The 16,281-nt window shown below is 40.3% G+C and overlaps 2 protein-coding genes across 2 annotated transcripts in view; one reads left to right on the top strand and one right to left on the bottom strand.

The window, feature by feature from the left end:
* Window positions 1-16,281, bottom strand: part of SLC25A12 (solute carrier family 25 member 12) — a 166,889-nt gene that overhangs the window by 108,480 nt on the left and 42,128 nt on the right. The gene's annotated exons all lie outside the window — the stretch shown is intronic.
* The window catches only part of HAT1 (histone acetyltransferase 1), a 49,131-nt gene that overhangs the window by 2,165 nt on the left and 30,685 nt on the right, over window positions 1-16,281 (top strand). Inside the window, exons 2-4 of the mRNA XM_036320050.1 lie at window positions 372-476; window positions 7,851-7,926; window positions 13,875-13,995. Of these exons, the coding sequence (XP_036175943.1) occupies window positions 372-476; window positions 7,851-7,926; window positions 13,875-13,995 (302 nt within the window). The remainder of the gene's footprint in view (window positions 1-371; window positions 477-7,850; window positions 7,927-13,874; window positions 13,996-16,281) is intronic.

Below are 16,281 nucleotides of genomic sequence, written 5' to 3'. Positions count from 1 at the left end.
ATTTCTTAGTGGAGCAGTGGCATCCTTTTTATATTTCTTTTAAAAAGGCTACATAGGCATAAATCCTAGTAGGAAATTTATACTACTATTAAATATTCAGAAATGTCAGTAATCTGTCATGTTAATTTTCAGGTGTACTCATTTATGTAAAGCAGCGCTGCTTCATAAGCCTTTATCTCAAATGATGTTTTATAAATGAGGCACTCATACTTAGTACATTTATTTAGGAGGATGTGAACAATGATCTATACTTTTATGATCTATAAAAATGCTTTAAATCTTACTTTTGTTTCACTTCTAATAACAACCATATTTTTAGGTTTGCCTATTTAAACCATTTTCAACCAGACCTTTAAAAATCTTTCTCTTAGGATTTGGTGCTATGGAGAAATTTTTGGTTGAGTACAAAAGTGCAGAGGAGAAGAAACTAGCAGAGTACAAATGTAATACCAACACAGCAATTGAACTAAAATTAGGTATGTATGCCATTTTTACATGGTATTATGTATGTACTGTGTGTCTATATATAATTTAATCTTTGAAGTAGAATTTCATGTAAGAGCAGTTGTTTGTGTAAATATAGTTTCCTGCATTTATTGAACATACTCAGATTTTATTCAGTCTTGATTTATGTCATGGAGTGGGTAGATGTTTGAGAGGTGGCAAAATTTACATATAGGAAGTACAGTGTGGCAAAAAGTGGCAGGAATAAGTGGTCTCAGCTTCTTTAAAATATTTACCTTTACTCTTTCTTATAAAAATAATAGACAGGAAGTGTTGGTGAGGATGTGAAAAAACACTCATATAATGTAGAAGGGAGTGTAAAATAATACAACTACTTTGGAAAACCGTTTGGCAAGTTCTTAAAAAAGCTAAACATATGAATTTATTAAATGACCCAGAAATTCTACTCCTAGGTATCTACCCAAAAGGAATGAAAACAAATGTCCATATAAAAATTCATACATGAATGTTCATAGCAGCATTATTCACAATAGCCAAACAATGGAAACAACCCAGATATCTATCAATTAGTAAACAGATAAAGTGTGGTACGTATATCTATATGATAGAATATTACGTGACAATAAAAAGGAATGAAGGTCTGATAATGCTGAAACATGGATGAACCTCAAAAACATTCTAAGTAGAACCAGACCAAAAATAAAAACACCAAAAAAACTACCCCATATCCTGTATGATTCTTTTTGTATGAAATGTTTGGAAAAGCCAATTCTGTAACAGGAAGTTGATTAGTGATTGCCTGGGGTTGAAGGTGGGAACAGAGATGACTGAAAATGAGCATGGGATTTCTTTGGGGAATCATGGCAGCGTTTTAAAATGAGATTGTGACCAAGGTTACACAATTTTAAATTTACTAAAAATTATTGAATTATACACTTAAAACAAGTGAGTTGTATGGTATATAAATTATGCTTCAGTAACACTGTTTAATTATATACTCATAAGTCCTGGTTCAATCACTTTATGTCCCCATTTCCTAATCTTTAAAATGGAGTTGCTAGTATTTATAGTAGTTGTAAAGATTAAATGAAAGGTTAAACACAAGTAAAGTGTTTGAATAACTTAACTTTTAGAAATTCTCAATAAATGTCAACTTCTGTCATTTAAACAATACAAACATAATAGAAATACAAAGAAAATGACAAATAAGGTAAAAGATAATACTGATCTAAATTTTTTCCTTGTACAGACGTTATTTTTCTAAAACCAGGAGCCTGTGGTTAGGCTCTTTTATTATTTAGCTTAACAATGTCTTGAATATCATTTTCTGTAAATAACATATAGATCTATCCTATTCTTTTAAGTATATAGTACACTATGACTGTATCATAACTTATTTAAGTACTAGAAGCCTGGTGCACGACATTCATGCACTGGGGGTTGGGGATCCCTCTGCCCGGCCTGCGCCATTTCACACACAGTTCGGGAGCCCTCAGGGGTTGTCTGACTGATGGCTTAGGCCCATAGGGAGCAGGACAAGCCGCAGTCGGACATTCTTAGCGCTGCCGTGGAGGCAGGCTGCTGCACTCGCCAGCCATCAGCCCGGCTTGTGGCTGAGCGGTGCTCCCCTGTGTCTGCCCCTAGTGGTCAGTGCACGCCATAGCGATCAGTTGTTCTGCAGTTCGGTCGATTTGCATGTTACCTTTTTATTATATAAGCTAGGATTCCCTATTAGGGATTGCTTCTCCTCTCGTTATTAAAAATAATTCTCCAATAATTATTCTTCTGTTTATCTATACGAACTTGTGTGCGTGTTCAGCTTTAAACCCACTAAACAACTGTATAACCTTGAGCAAATTAGTCCTTTTTGCATCATTCATCTATGAAATGAACGTTCGATAACTCTTGTGAGGATTAACTGCAATCTATATATAGGAGCCTTAGCAACTGTTACAAACGAACAACCGGTCAGCAGGTTGCTATGATCCACACTGATCACCAGGGGGCAGATGCTCAGTGCAGGAGCTGCCCCCTGGTGGTCAGTGCGCTCCCACAGCCAACCTCCTGCAGCCGGCCAACCTCCTGGGTCCCTACCCCCAGCTGGCCAGCCCTGGATCGGCCCTGATCAGGACTGGGCAAGACAGCCCCGATTGCCAGCCAGGCTGAGGGACTCCACCTGTGCACAAATTTGTGCACCAGGCCTCTAGTAATGATTATAAAATTATTAGCAAATTGCCTGACACACAGTTAATGTTCAAGTGACAACTACATAATAATATTATTAGTAACATGTTATTTTTTGTGTGACTACTCCTGAAGACTATATCCAGTGTTGGCATACAACATTGGTCACAGAAAAAACTGTAGTACATAAACGTTAGTAGCAGCAATATTCAAAATAACCCTAAAGTGGAAGCATCCCAAATGTCCATTAACTGGTGAATGGATAAACTAATATGGTATATTCATCCAGTAGAGTATTATTCAGCTACAAAAAGGAATGAAGTACTGATACCTGCTACAACACCAATGAACCTTGAAAACATACTAAGTGAAAGAAGCCAGAAGCAAAAGGCCACATATTATATGATTCCATTTATGTGAAATGTCCAGAATGAATAGGCATACTTAGAGATTTAGTTTCATTTCTCTCATAGTAATTGCTATACTTATGTAAGTATTGAGGGTTATTTAATGAGAATAGAAAACTCACAATTGTCCCGTGTTTATTAAAAGGACTAACTCTATTCTTTGTGCCCTTGGCACCAGTTGTTTGTTCCTGTTGTCTAGGCCTAGGGCCTTTTGCCTTAAAAACCCTCTTTTGAGAAGATAACTTTTATTCTAATCTCTCTCAAATATAGCCCTTAGTATCTTCTCAATGTATAATCCCAGGAACATTTGGGCAACATTTTAGAAATAAGCACATCATGGTTGAAGGTTATGCAGTGAACAAGTTTTCATGTAATAAAATGTCTAATATAAAAACTCCACTTAACTGGATATTAAAAGAATCCTTTATAAAGCATATACATTGGTTATAAAAAGTTTCTCTTGGATTCTTATATTTAAAATCTAATCAAACCCAAACCATAAATATCCTATCTAATAAAAGAGAAACATGGTAATTAGCGTACGACCGCTACCCTTCCCATTGGCTAATCAGCGAGATATGCAAATTAACTGGAAGCCAAGATGGCGGCCGGCAGCCAGGCAGCTGACACGAACAGGGAGGCTTCCTTGCTTCAGAGGCTGCCTTGCCGGCCTCTCAGCTGCACTCTAAGCAACATTGTAACAAATATAGAAGCTAAACAAAACCCCGGGCTTCAGCCAGCAGGACCGCAACATTGTTTCAAATACAGAAGGTAAACAAAGGCCAGAAACCTGCTTTCAGCAGCGGAGGTCTCATAGCTGGAGCTGAACCTCAGAGCTAAAGCTGGCCCAGAATAAAAAAAAAAGGAAAAAAGGACAGGTTGGGAGCTTCAGTCACCCGCCAGCTTGAAAACGGCCCTCAGCCTCTCACCCAGGCTGGCCAAGCACCCCAGTGGGGACCCCCACCCTGAAGGGTGTGTGACCAGATGCAAACAGCCATCATCCCCTCACCCAGGCTGGCCAGGCACCCAAGCAGGACCCCCACCCTGATCCAGGACACCCTTCAGGGCAAACCAGCCGGCCCCCACCTGTGCACCAGGCTTCTATCCTATATAGTAAAAGGGTAATATGCCTCCCAGCACTGGGATCAGCGGAGCAGCGAGGCCTCCCAGCACCGGGATCAGCGTGACAGGGGGCAGCGCCCAAACCCCCTGATCGCCCTGCAGCTCTGTGTGTGACGGGGCGGGGCCACAACCTCCCTATCCGCCCTGCTCTGTTCGTGACAGGGGGGAGCTCCCCAACCCCCTGATCGCCCTGCGGCTCTGTGTGTGACAGGGTGCGGTGCCCCAACCCCCTGATCGGCCCTGCTCTGTGAGTGACGGGGGGAGCTCCTCAACCCCCTGATCGGCCCTGCTCTGTGCGTGACGGGGGAGCTCCCCAACCCCTTGATGGGCCCTGCTCTGTGCGTGACAGGGCGGAGCTCCTCAACCCCCTGATCGGCCCTGCTCTGTGTGTGACAGGGTACGGAGCCCCAACCCCCCTGATGGGCCCTGCTCCGTGCGTGATAGGGGGCAGCGCCCCAACCCCCTGATCAGCCCTGCTCTGTGCGTGACAGGGGGTGGCGCCGCAACCTCCCTATCGACCCTGCCTTGAGTGTGACGGGGCGGTGCCCCAACCCCCCAATCGGCCCTACCCTGAGCGTGACTAGGGGTGGCATCGCAACCTCCCAATCCGCCCTGCTCTGTGCATGACGGGGTGGTGCCCCAACTCCCCAATCAGCCCTGCTCTGAGCCCGACCAGGGGCTGCACCTAGGGATTGGGCCTGCCCTCTGCCACCGGGGAGCAGGCCAAAGCCAGCAGGGTGTTATCTCCCGAGGGGTCCCAGACTGCGAGAGGGCACAGGCCGGGCTGAGAGATCCCCTCTCCCCCCCGAGTACACAAATTTTTGTGCACCGGGCCTCTAGTCTATATAATAAAAGCCTAAGGGACCGTTACAGCGGAACGACCAGAACAACTGGTCTCTATGATGCGTACCACCAGGGGGCAGATGATCAATGCAGAAGCTGCCCCCTGGTGGTCAGTGCACTCTCACAGGGGGAGTGCCGCTCAGCCAGAAACCAGGCTCATGGCTGGCAAGAGCAACTGCTGTGGCAGGAGCCTCTCCCACCTCTGTGGGAGCACTAAGGAGCACAAATCAGGCCTCTGGTATAGTATAAAAAGGTGGTTTTGCTTTTATTTTTTTGCATGTATCTGTCCAATTTTCCCAACATCATTTATTGAATAGGCTATATTTACCCTATTATATGTTCTTATCTCCTTTTTCATATATTAATTGACCATTAAGGCATGATTTTATTTCTGGGCTCTCTATTTTGTTCCATTGATCTATGTGTCATTATGCCAGCACCATGCTGTTTTTATTACTATAGTCTTATAGTATAGTTTAATGTCAGGAAGCATGGTACCTCCAACTTCTTTCTTTTTCAAGATTGCTGTGGCTATTTGGGGTCTTTAGTGGTTCCATATAGATTTTTGGATTATTCTGTTCTTGAAAAATGCCTTTGGTATTTTGATAGGCATTGCATTGAATCTATAGATAGGTTTGGGTAGAATGGACATTTTAATGATGTTAATTCTTCCTATCCATGAGCACAATATATGCTCTGATTTATTTGTATCTTTTTCAATTTCTTTATTCAGTATGTACATTCTGGATATTTTTATTTCCTTTTGGTAGTTTGTAACTTACTCCCCTACCCTCTATATTTCTTTTTTAAAAAATATATATTTTATATTGATTTCAGAGAGGAAGGGAGAGAGAGATTGAAACATCAATGATGAGAGAGAATCATTGACTGGCTGCCTTCTGCACGCACGCCCCCCCCCCCCCCCCCCCCCCGGGGATTGAGCTCGCAACCCAGGCATGTGCCCTTGACTGGAATCGAACCTGGGACCCTTCAGTCCGCAGGCCTACGCTCTATCCACTGAGCCAAACCGGGTAGGGGCCCTCTATTTCTTGTAAAGTGGAAGACAATAAAGCTGGTTTAGATCTAAAATATTTTTGGAAAGAAAACTTTATAGGTGATGGTGTATACATTATATTGCATTAAATTAGGAGACACATTATGTTGGTCTGTCCAATAATGAGTTAATTCTAAGATCCCTTTGAAAGGTGTTAAGTGCCAGATCTCTACAGGTCTTTTCTTCTGTAAATCAGTAAGCTGTTAGATGATACTTTGGTACCCTGCAAGTGACTTGCTTTGTGAGGAGAGTATTAGCAATTTTTCATCTACAACTCATCTTTTTTCATTCTTCAATTGCTTAAGGATTTTTTTTTGTAAAATTTTTCTTCATAAGATAAATTATATTGGGAAACTGTTCAATAATATCAGTATTCACAGTACATACAAATACAAGTAACAGGATTCCCATTTCCATTTTGGACTGGTAGAAATTAAAGTTGAAGGTATAGAGTATTGTCAAGGATGTGGGAAACAGGAGCTTAAAAGCTGCTGGTGGGTATATAAACTGTTACAGTATTTTTAGAGGGCATTTAAGTAGTATTTATAAAAAATATTTTAGTACTTTCACTAAGCATTTCTACTGCCAGGAATTTACCTTGTGTATATTGTAAAAGTACAGCAAGGTATTATATATAAAATGTCATTGCAGTGTTATTTATTTATTTATTTATTTATTTATTTATTTAAAATATATTTTATTGATTTTTTACAGAGAGGAAGGGAGAGAGATAGAGAGTTAGAAACATCAATGAGAGAGAAACATCGATCAGCTGCCTCCTGCACATGTCCCACTGGGGATGTGCCCGCAACCCAGGTACATGCCCTTGACCGGAATCGAACCCGGGACCTTTCAGTCCGCAGGCCGACGCTCTATCCACTGAGCCAAACCAGTTTCGGCCAGTGTTATTTATTTTTAATCCTTACTTAAGGATATGTTTTTATTGATTTTTTAGAGACAGAGGTAGGGAGAGAAAAAGTGGGGAGGGATAAACATCAAAGAGAAACATCAATCAATTGCCTCCGCACCCCAACCAGGGATCAGCAACCTAGGTATGTGCCCTTACCGAGAATCAAACCGGTAACCTTTTGGTATATGGGACATCGCTCCAACTAACTGAGCCACCTAGCCAGGGCACAGAGTTATTTTTAATAGCAAAATAACCCCAAAACTAGAAACAACATTGCAGTCATAAAGAATGATGTGATGATATGGGCTTCATCAACTCACATTATTGTTGTTCTCAATGCTTCCTATAGATTCTGTTTTTGTTTCCTTGATGTTGAAACTTTTTCGTATCTCAAAGTGTCTTTTTTGGTTTTGTTTAATTTTTGCATTGTGTATGAACATACAGAAAAATAAAAACTAAATCAGATGCCTCTGTCATACCTAGTTTTCTTATTCTTAGTATCAGTAGGTATTATTTTCTTTTTTTTTAATTTTTGTTGATTCATTTCTTTATTTACTTATTTTTAATTCTTTATTGTTTAAAATATTACATATAGTATTACATGTTTCCTTTTCCCCATATTGACCTCTCTCCGGCCACCGACTCAGTAGGTTTTTGGTACTAAAGTACTCAAAGTGATTTTTTGATTTTCATTGTTCATTTGTCTCGTGAGAATTCATTATAAGTCATGTAATGGAAAAGCAACAACTTTAAGTAAGAAAAATATTGACTATATAGTGAAATTCTTGAAGTGGAAATAACCTGTCACCTTTAATATCTTTAATTTAATATCTTTAATATCTCTACATTTTTTTCTTTTAAACAGTTCGTTTCCCCGAAGATATTGAGAATGATATTAGAACTTTCTTTCCTGAATATACCCATCAACTCTTTGGGGATGAGTAAGTAACATAATAAGATGTTTGTCTAATTAGTATGACAAAAAAAATTCTATTTCTTTAAAAAAAATTAGAAATCAGACTTTATTTTCTTACCTGTTATTTTTCATGTCATTTATTTTAAAACATATATTAGAATGGCATTTTTGACATTGAGACACCAATTTACTATCTATTATTTAGTGCCATAGATGCATCATCTCATTTAATTCTCACTATAGTCTTAGTGATACCATGTAGTATTATCATTTGTTACAGTGTACATTGGTCTAACTGGATAGTTGCCTAAACATATGAAAGACTGAAATTCAGATTCAGGCAATCTGACTACAGAGCCCATATTCAAAACTACTACTTTTTCTAACTACCACTTTGGTATGCTGCTTCTAGTGCAAAATACACCCTCCCTTCTAAAGCAAGAAAGCTCAAATTATTATTCTATGACAAGGAAGTAAGCAGTAGAGAGAAATTTATTTTTAAAAGCAACTTTAAAGGTATGTCTTGGAATATTCAGCACAATGCTTTAATTTCCTATACCTTCATTACATTATTAGAATAGTCAATTACCTTTTTAAAAAAACTGAATTTTGAAAAAAACTTTGCAGAAAGTCGCAAGAATAGTGCTCTGTAGATCCTTTATCTTGATTCACTAGTTGTTAACATTCAGCTATATTTGCTTTAATCACTCTCCTTTTAAAAAAAAAGAATGTTTTTTAAAACTATGTTTTTATTGATTTTCAGAGAGAGGAAAGGAAAGATAGAAACATCAATGAGAAAGAAACATTGATATGCTGCCTTCTGAACACCCCCTACTGATGGTGGTGCCCGAAACCTGGTCATGTACCCTGATGGCAATCAAACTGTGACCTCCTGATTCATGGGTTGATGATGCTCAACCACTGAGCAACACCTACCAGGCAATCATTCTCTCTTCTTATATAAATACAGGGTGGGGCAAACGTAGGTTCACATTTGTGAGTACAGGAAGCACAAAGTTTATTCTTGTATTATTATTTATTTATTAATTGTATTATTTTCCATACGAACAACTGTAAGTCTATTTTTGCCCCATCCTCTATATCAGTATGTTGTTGTGGAGCCATTTGAGAGTAGGTTACAGATACTATCTTGACTCCTTACTCCTAAGTTCTTTAGTGTGGAGTTCCTAAAAACAAGGACACTAACTGTAGTAGAATTACCAAGACTCAGGAAATTTACCATTGCTACATTACAGTACTATTTTCTAATATGGAGTTCACATTTCAAATTTTGCCAGTTGATTTTCAGCAATTCTTTTATAGCTTTTTTTCTCTATCCTGGACCCAGTCTAGAATCACATATTACATTTAGTTGTCACATATCTTTATTCTCCATTAATCTGAAACAGTTCTTCAAGCTTTCTTTGTTTTTCAGGACTGACATTTTTGTAGAGTATAGGTTAGTGTTGTAAATCTTCATTTTGGATTAGTTTGATTGTTTCTTCATGATTAATTCATATAATGCATATTTTTGTAGTACTGTGACAAATTGTATTTGTCCTTCTCAGTGTGTTATATCAGAAAGTCCATGATAACAGTTTGTTTCATTGTTGGTGAGGTTAACTTGGGCCACTCAGTTTTGAGATATCTGCCAGGTTCCTCCTTTTTTATTTATATATAAAATCTGTGGGGAAATACTCTGAGACTAACAATACCCTGTTTCCCATCAAACTTGTACCCAGTAGTTTTAAATCCACTATTGACTCTTGCCTTAATCAGTATTTTACTGTGATTATAAAATGGTGGTTTTCTAACTCTGTCATACCATCTACATTCATTAGTTGACATTCTGCTATAAGGAAAAACTTCTCCCCATTATGTATTTCTTTGTTTATAACAATAGACTCTAGGATTCTTTTTTTTTTAATCCTCACCCAAGGATATTTTTTTCATTGATTTCTTTTTAGAGAGTGGAAGGGGTGGGGAGGAGGAGAGAGAGAGAGAAAAACATCGATTGGTTGTGTCCTGCATGCAACCCGACTGGGGCCAGGTAACCCAACCTGCAATCCAGGTTGGGTTACCTGGCCCCATCTGGGAATTGATCCTGAGACCCTTGGGTGCTCGGGCTGATGCTCTAACCTCTGAGCCATACTGGCGAGGGCTAGGATTCTTTTTTAAATTCAGTGGGTTATAATCTGTTTCTGTTACTGATTTTGATGATCCCAGATTAAGCAAGTAGTTATCCTGTCAAACCTGCTTTTGAGTCCTTTTGGTGTACCGTCATCATTTTGAGGGCCTGTTACTTTCTGATACAGTAAGATATTCCAGAGTCACCTTTTACATTTCCTACTAGTTCTGGAGTCAGCCATTTTCCCAAGGAACCTTGGTTTGTTGTAGTAGGGAACGGTGTTTAGACATAATTCACCTTTAAATTATTTCCCTTCATGGTTTTTTTTCTATGCATTATTTCAACACCTTTGATATATTTAACATGTTTTAAAATTGAAAAATGTCTTTTCATGGAACAAATTTCCTGAATATTTCTCATTATTGATATATCAGATTAGGCATTTAATGTGCTTTTAAATATTAATAATTATATTTTGTTATATTGATTCATACCAGAATATGAGCCTTTCATATTTTAAACAGGTTTTATTATAAAACTAGGAGCCCAATGCGCGATTTGAAATCACGCGGCACTGCCCTGCCTTGACACCCCAACCTCTCCACGCAGAGCTCCAGGGCGCCTGGCCCAGTCCCCAAACCCTCTGGCCTTCTCTGGCTGCTTCAAGCCCCGCCCTCAGTCCCTCGAGTCGCCTAGGGCTGGTCTCGCCTTCTTTGGGTGCCTCGCCGCTTCTTCCGCCAGTCTCCAGAGCAACGTGGTGGCTCCCCCCAGTCATGGTGCCAGAGGAGAGCGTGGAAGCCTCCCGCCTGCTGCGCTGTGCTCCTTCACCTGGCAAGTGGGCCGTGGGGCACTCAGAGTGCTAGCAGTGGGTGGCGAAGGACTGGTGAAGGGGGCGGTATGCGCTCTCACCTATACCCTTCCCAGCACGGGATGGTCCCGCTGAGTCCGGGCACCTCCCCTCTTCCGCCCAGTCTCCAAGTCTCCAGAGCAATGCCCCAGCTAATATGCTAATGACCTGGTCATCACCCAGTGTATCGATCATTAGCATATTAGCTCTTTGTTAGTATAGATAAGACTGTTTTGCCCTAATCGGTTTGACTCAGTGGATGGAGTGTCTGCCTGTGGACTGAAGGGTCTCAGGTTTGATTCTGGTCAAGGATATGTACCTTGCGAGCACATCCCCAGTGTGGGGTGTGCAGGAGGCAGCTGATCAATGTTTCTCTCTCATCATGTTTCTAGCTCTCTATCCCTCTCCCTTCCTCTCTGTAAAAAATCAATAAAATATATTTTAAAAAATAAGAATGTTTTCTCTTTGGATTTCTATTTTTAAGGAGCTGTTTATTTTATTCGCTTCCTTTTACTGCTATTTAAAATATCTTTCTGGCCTAGCTGGTTTGGCTTAGTGGATAGAGCGTCGGCCTGTGGACCAAAGGGTCCCGGGTTCGATTCCAGTCAAGGGCACATACCTTGGTTGCAGGCTCCTCCCCAGCCCTGTCCCTTTTAGGGCTCCTGCAGGAGGCAACCAATTGATGGGTTTCTCTCATGTCGATGTTTCTCTCTGTCTTTTCCTCTCTCTAAAAATCAAAACAAAACTGTCTGTGGTAATTTAGTGGGTAGGATGTAATTTTATAGATACTGCTTTTAATGGCATTTTGCACCTTCACTTATCTGTCTTGATGCCATTAAAAGTGATGTGCTGGCAATAGACACAGATAACACTGTGGTGATAGCCAGAGGAAAAGGGGGGTGGGGGCAGGTGGAGGTGGGCAAAGGGAGGATAAATGGGGCAGAAAGATACTTTGTTTTGGGCTGTGGGTGCACAATGCAGTGTGCAGATGATGTTTTGAGTTGTACACTTGAAATCTGTATGGCTTTGTGAACCAGTATCACTCCAATAAACGAGAGAGAGAGAGAGAGAGAGAGAGAGAGAGAGAGAGAGAGAGAGAAGGGGAGGAGAGGAGAGGAGAGGAGAGGGAAAGAAAAGAAAGATAGAAAAGAAAAAAGAAAGGGAAAAAGGTGTGTTGGCATACCCCTCTTCTAAGATAGACAGGTAATAGTCACACAGTAGTGATAATCATATTTTTATAACCCAATGAAGACATTAGGCTTGATCCTAGTATAATTGCCACTTCTTTCTACTGCACCTAATTTACAGAGTCCTGGAATAGACACTGCTCATATTTTGTTAGCCTAGACAGAAATCTGGAAATGACACTCTTTCAGACACTCATCTTTGAGAATTCACTTAAAAAAAAAAAAGCTTTATTGAGATAATTTACCATATACTTGACCTATTTTAAAGTATTCAGTTCAGCCTGCCAGTGTAGCTCAGATGTAGAGCATCAACCCAGGAACCAATAGGTCACCAGTTCAGGGCACATATCCAGATTGCAGGCTCCATTCCCAGTAGGGGGCGTACAGAAGACAGCCAATCAATGTTTTTATCTCTCTCCCCCTCTCCCTCTCAAAAGAAAGAAAGAAAGGAAGGAAGGGAGGGAGGGAGGGAGGGAGGGAGGGAGGGAGGGAGGGAGGGAGGGAGGGAGGGAGGAAGGAAGGAAGAAATCCATAGAAACATATTTAAAGTATACAATTGATTGGTTTTTACTATATTCAGAGTTGTACCATCATCACCACGATCAATCTTAGAACATTTTCATCATTCCCACCAAAATATTCCTAACCAATTAGCAGTCACTACCTTTTCTCCCATCCTCCCTAGACCTAAGCAATCACTAACTTACTTTCTGTCTCTATAGATCTGGATAGTTTAGAATTCACTTTTTAAAAGACTTTTATTTTTTTTATTTATTTTTTTTAATATATTTTATTGATTTTTTACAGAGAGGAAGGGAGAGAGATAGGGAGTTAGAAACATCGATGAGAGAGAAACATTGATCAGCTGCCTCCTGCACATCTCCTACTGGGGATATGCCCGCAACCCAGGTACATGCCCTTGACCGGAATCGAACCCGGGACCCTTCAGTCCGCAGGCCGACGCTCTATCCACTGAGCCAAACCGGTTTCGGCTTAAAAGACTTTTAAGCTGAAAAAGGGAATAGCAAGGTAGGGTTGGAAAAAGAGCAGCAACTCCAGATCTGCTTTCTGAGTTCATGGAAGGATATAATTAGGTCTGTTACCACTTTCAACAGCTCTGGAGGTTGGTGGTGCAAGCAAGTGGTAAGTTATAAGGACTGGACCAAGGCTACATCTTAGTTGCTTGCCTAGTCAGATACCAGTTTAACATTACTTGTCTCTGATTTTAAATGCCTTCTAGTAATAGTAGCAGCTACAGTCACAGTAGTAGTAAACATTTATTGAGTACTTGTACAATGTGCCAATGTTATAAGCAGTTTACATGTATTAACTGTTTATTTAACCCAAACAGTTTCCCTGAGGTTGGAGCTATTATTCTCTCTTATTTTATAAATGAGGAAAACTGAGGCACAGTTTCATTACACATACTTCTGTTTTTTAAGAAGTAGTTTACGCCGAGACCGGTTTGGCTCAGTGGATAGAGCGTCGGCTTGCAGACTAAAAGGTCCCGGGTTCGATTCCGGTCAAGGGCAGGTACCTGGGTTGCGGGCACATCCCCAGTGGGAGATGTGCAGGAGGCAGCTGATCGATGTTTCTCTCTCATCGATGTTTCTAACTCTCTATCTCTCTCCCTTCCTCTCTCTGTAAAAAATCAATAAAATATATATTAAAAAAGGAAAAAAAAAAAAAAAGTAGTTTAAAATCTTAAAACTACCAATAGAGCTAAACTTGTTTATATAGGGTTAATACTTTGTGACTTTGCAAAGATTCATTTTGAGATCATAGTTAACTGCTGTTTTTCCCCCTTTCAGTGAAACTGCTTTTGGTTACAAGGGTCTGAAGATCTTGTTATACTATATTGCGGGTAGCCTGTCAACAATGTTCCGTGTTGAATATGCATCGAAAGTCAATGAGAACTTTGACTGTGTAGAGGTAAGAAGAGAAATAAATTTATTTTGGACTCTATTTTTCAGTTGACTATAAAACAGGTTTTAAAATTTAAAGGTTTGAGGGAGGAGAAAATCTGTTACTTAGTAGCTCTGAAACCACATATTCAATCTTAAGTTATGGAGATGATTGCCTGTTAATCTCATTAACCTTGCAGTTTTGATCCTTATCCTGATATGTTTCTTGAGTGGACCTTCTCTATAAAAACCTTCATTTTTATGATCGGAGTAGTATTTTATTTACCAACTTTTGTTTTTTAAATTACGCACATGAAAATTCCTTTTTTCCCCAGCAGTTAAGTAAGATGGAGGGAAATAACTAAATTTTCTGCTTTATGTAGAATCTGCTTATTTGCATTTCTCATGCTGCATTTCTAAGCCCACAAACTTTGCTAATATCTTTTATGAACATGGGTAATTAAGCTAATTACATTATAAAAAACAAATTGACCAAAAGAGGGTAAAAGCAGAGAGTAATTGAAGAGTATGCTTCTGTGGCAGGCTAAATTATGACACCTCCCTCCCCCGCCCAAAGGCAGGATGACCACAGAGGCAGAGTGATATGGCCACAAGTCACGGAATGCTGGTAGCCATCAGAAATTGGAAGAGGTGAGGAAAGTTTCTCCTCTAGAGCCTCTGGAGGGAGTGTGGTCCTGTTGACACCTTGATTTCAGCTCTGTGATACTGGGTTTTGACTTTGCTGCTAGGCTGTGAGAGAATAGTTTCTGTTTTAAGCCTCTAAGTTTGTGGTAACTTGTTAGAGCAAAAAAGATTCAGGACTTGATGATTTGGGAGATTCTCAGCCTATCCAGTTTTCAGCAGACACTAAAATTAGGCTATTCATTGTCAGGAAAATGTAGCTATGAAGAGAAAGCCAGGAGGGTGTCTAGATAACCTTTTGCATGAGGAAACCTTTCAGATTTCCTCAGTAGTCTCAGCAAAAGCCAGGAATAGAGATTGAATAGAGAGGTCAGGGAAGGTCTGTGGAGGACCATCTCACGTATCTAACGATGAGAACCCTCGTGGCATACACAGGCATCACAAGAGTTTTGAGAATATTTTATCAGCAAAAACACTGCCAGTTTGGACTGATCAGATGAGGGAAGGCTGATGAACTTTCAAAATTCAATAAGCAGGAAACAGCTGCAAATACCCTTCAAGAAAAGGAAGAATGGCCCTGGCTGGTGTGGTTCAGTTGGTTGAGCATCATCCTATGCACCGAAAGGTTGCTGGTTCAGTTCCCGGTCAGGGCACATGCACAGGTTTCAGTTTGATCCCTGGTGCATGCAGGAGGCAGCTGATTTGATGTTTCCCTTTCTCTAAAAAACTCAATAAAAACATATTTTTCAAAATTAAAAATAAAAAAGAAAAGCAAGAATGACTCTAAGAGTGGAGTTTTGTTTTGTTTTTAAATATATTTTACTGATTTTTTTACAGAGAGGAAGGGAGAGGGACAGAGAGTTAGAAACCTCGACGAGAAAGAAACATCGACCAGTTGCCTCCTGCACACTCCCCACTGGGTATGTGCCTGCAACCAAGGCACATGCCCTTGGCTGGAATCGAACCCGGGACCCCTAAGACCGCAGGCCAACACTCTATCCACTGAGCCAAACCGGCTAGGGCTAAGAGTGGAGTTTTAAGCCCAGAGGGTAGAGCCACAGATCACAGTATTCCCAAGCCTTGAAATATAATGGAATTTGACTTGCTGGACTTTGAGATTGCTTGGTCCAGTGACTTCTATCTTCCTACCACTTTCTCCCTTTGAAATGGGAGAATCTATAACTTTTATCCTATGCCTGTTTTACCGTTGTATTTTATTTTTTTTTTTATTTTATTTTATTTTTTTTTATATATTTTATTGATTTTTTACAGAGAGAAAGGGAGAGAGATAGTTAGAAACATCGATGAGAGAGAAACATCGATTAGCTGCCTCCTGCACATCTCCTACTGGGGAGGTGCCCGCAACCCAGGTACATGCCCTTGACCGGAATCGAACCTGGGACCCTTCAGTCCGCAGGCCGACGCTCTATCCACTGAGCCAAACCGGTTTCGGCTACCGTTGTATTTTAGAAGTGATAACTTCTTTTCTAGTTTCAAGTGGAAACAAATTTTGTTCCATATTATGTCATAGCCAGAGTCTGACCCATACTTGATTTAGGTAACTTAGATGATGGTATTTTGGACTTGAGTTAATGCTGGAATGGTTAAAACTTTTTGGGATGTTGGCCTGGGTGTGGGTGTATTTTGCATTTTTGGGAATGGACATGAATCT

Source organism: Myotis myotis, unplaced genomic scaffold (genome assembly GCF_014108235.1).
Source record: "Myotis myotis isolate mMyoMyo1 unplaced genomic scaffold, mMyoMyo1.p scaffold_m19_p_8, whole genome shotgun sequence".
Taxonomy (NCBI): Eukaryota; Metazoa; Chordata; class Mammalia; order Chiroptera; family Vespertilionidae; genus Myotis; species Myotis myotis.
This window is presented reverse-complemented; position numbering and strand designations above follow the sequence as displayed.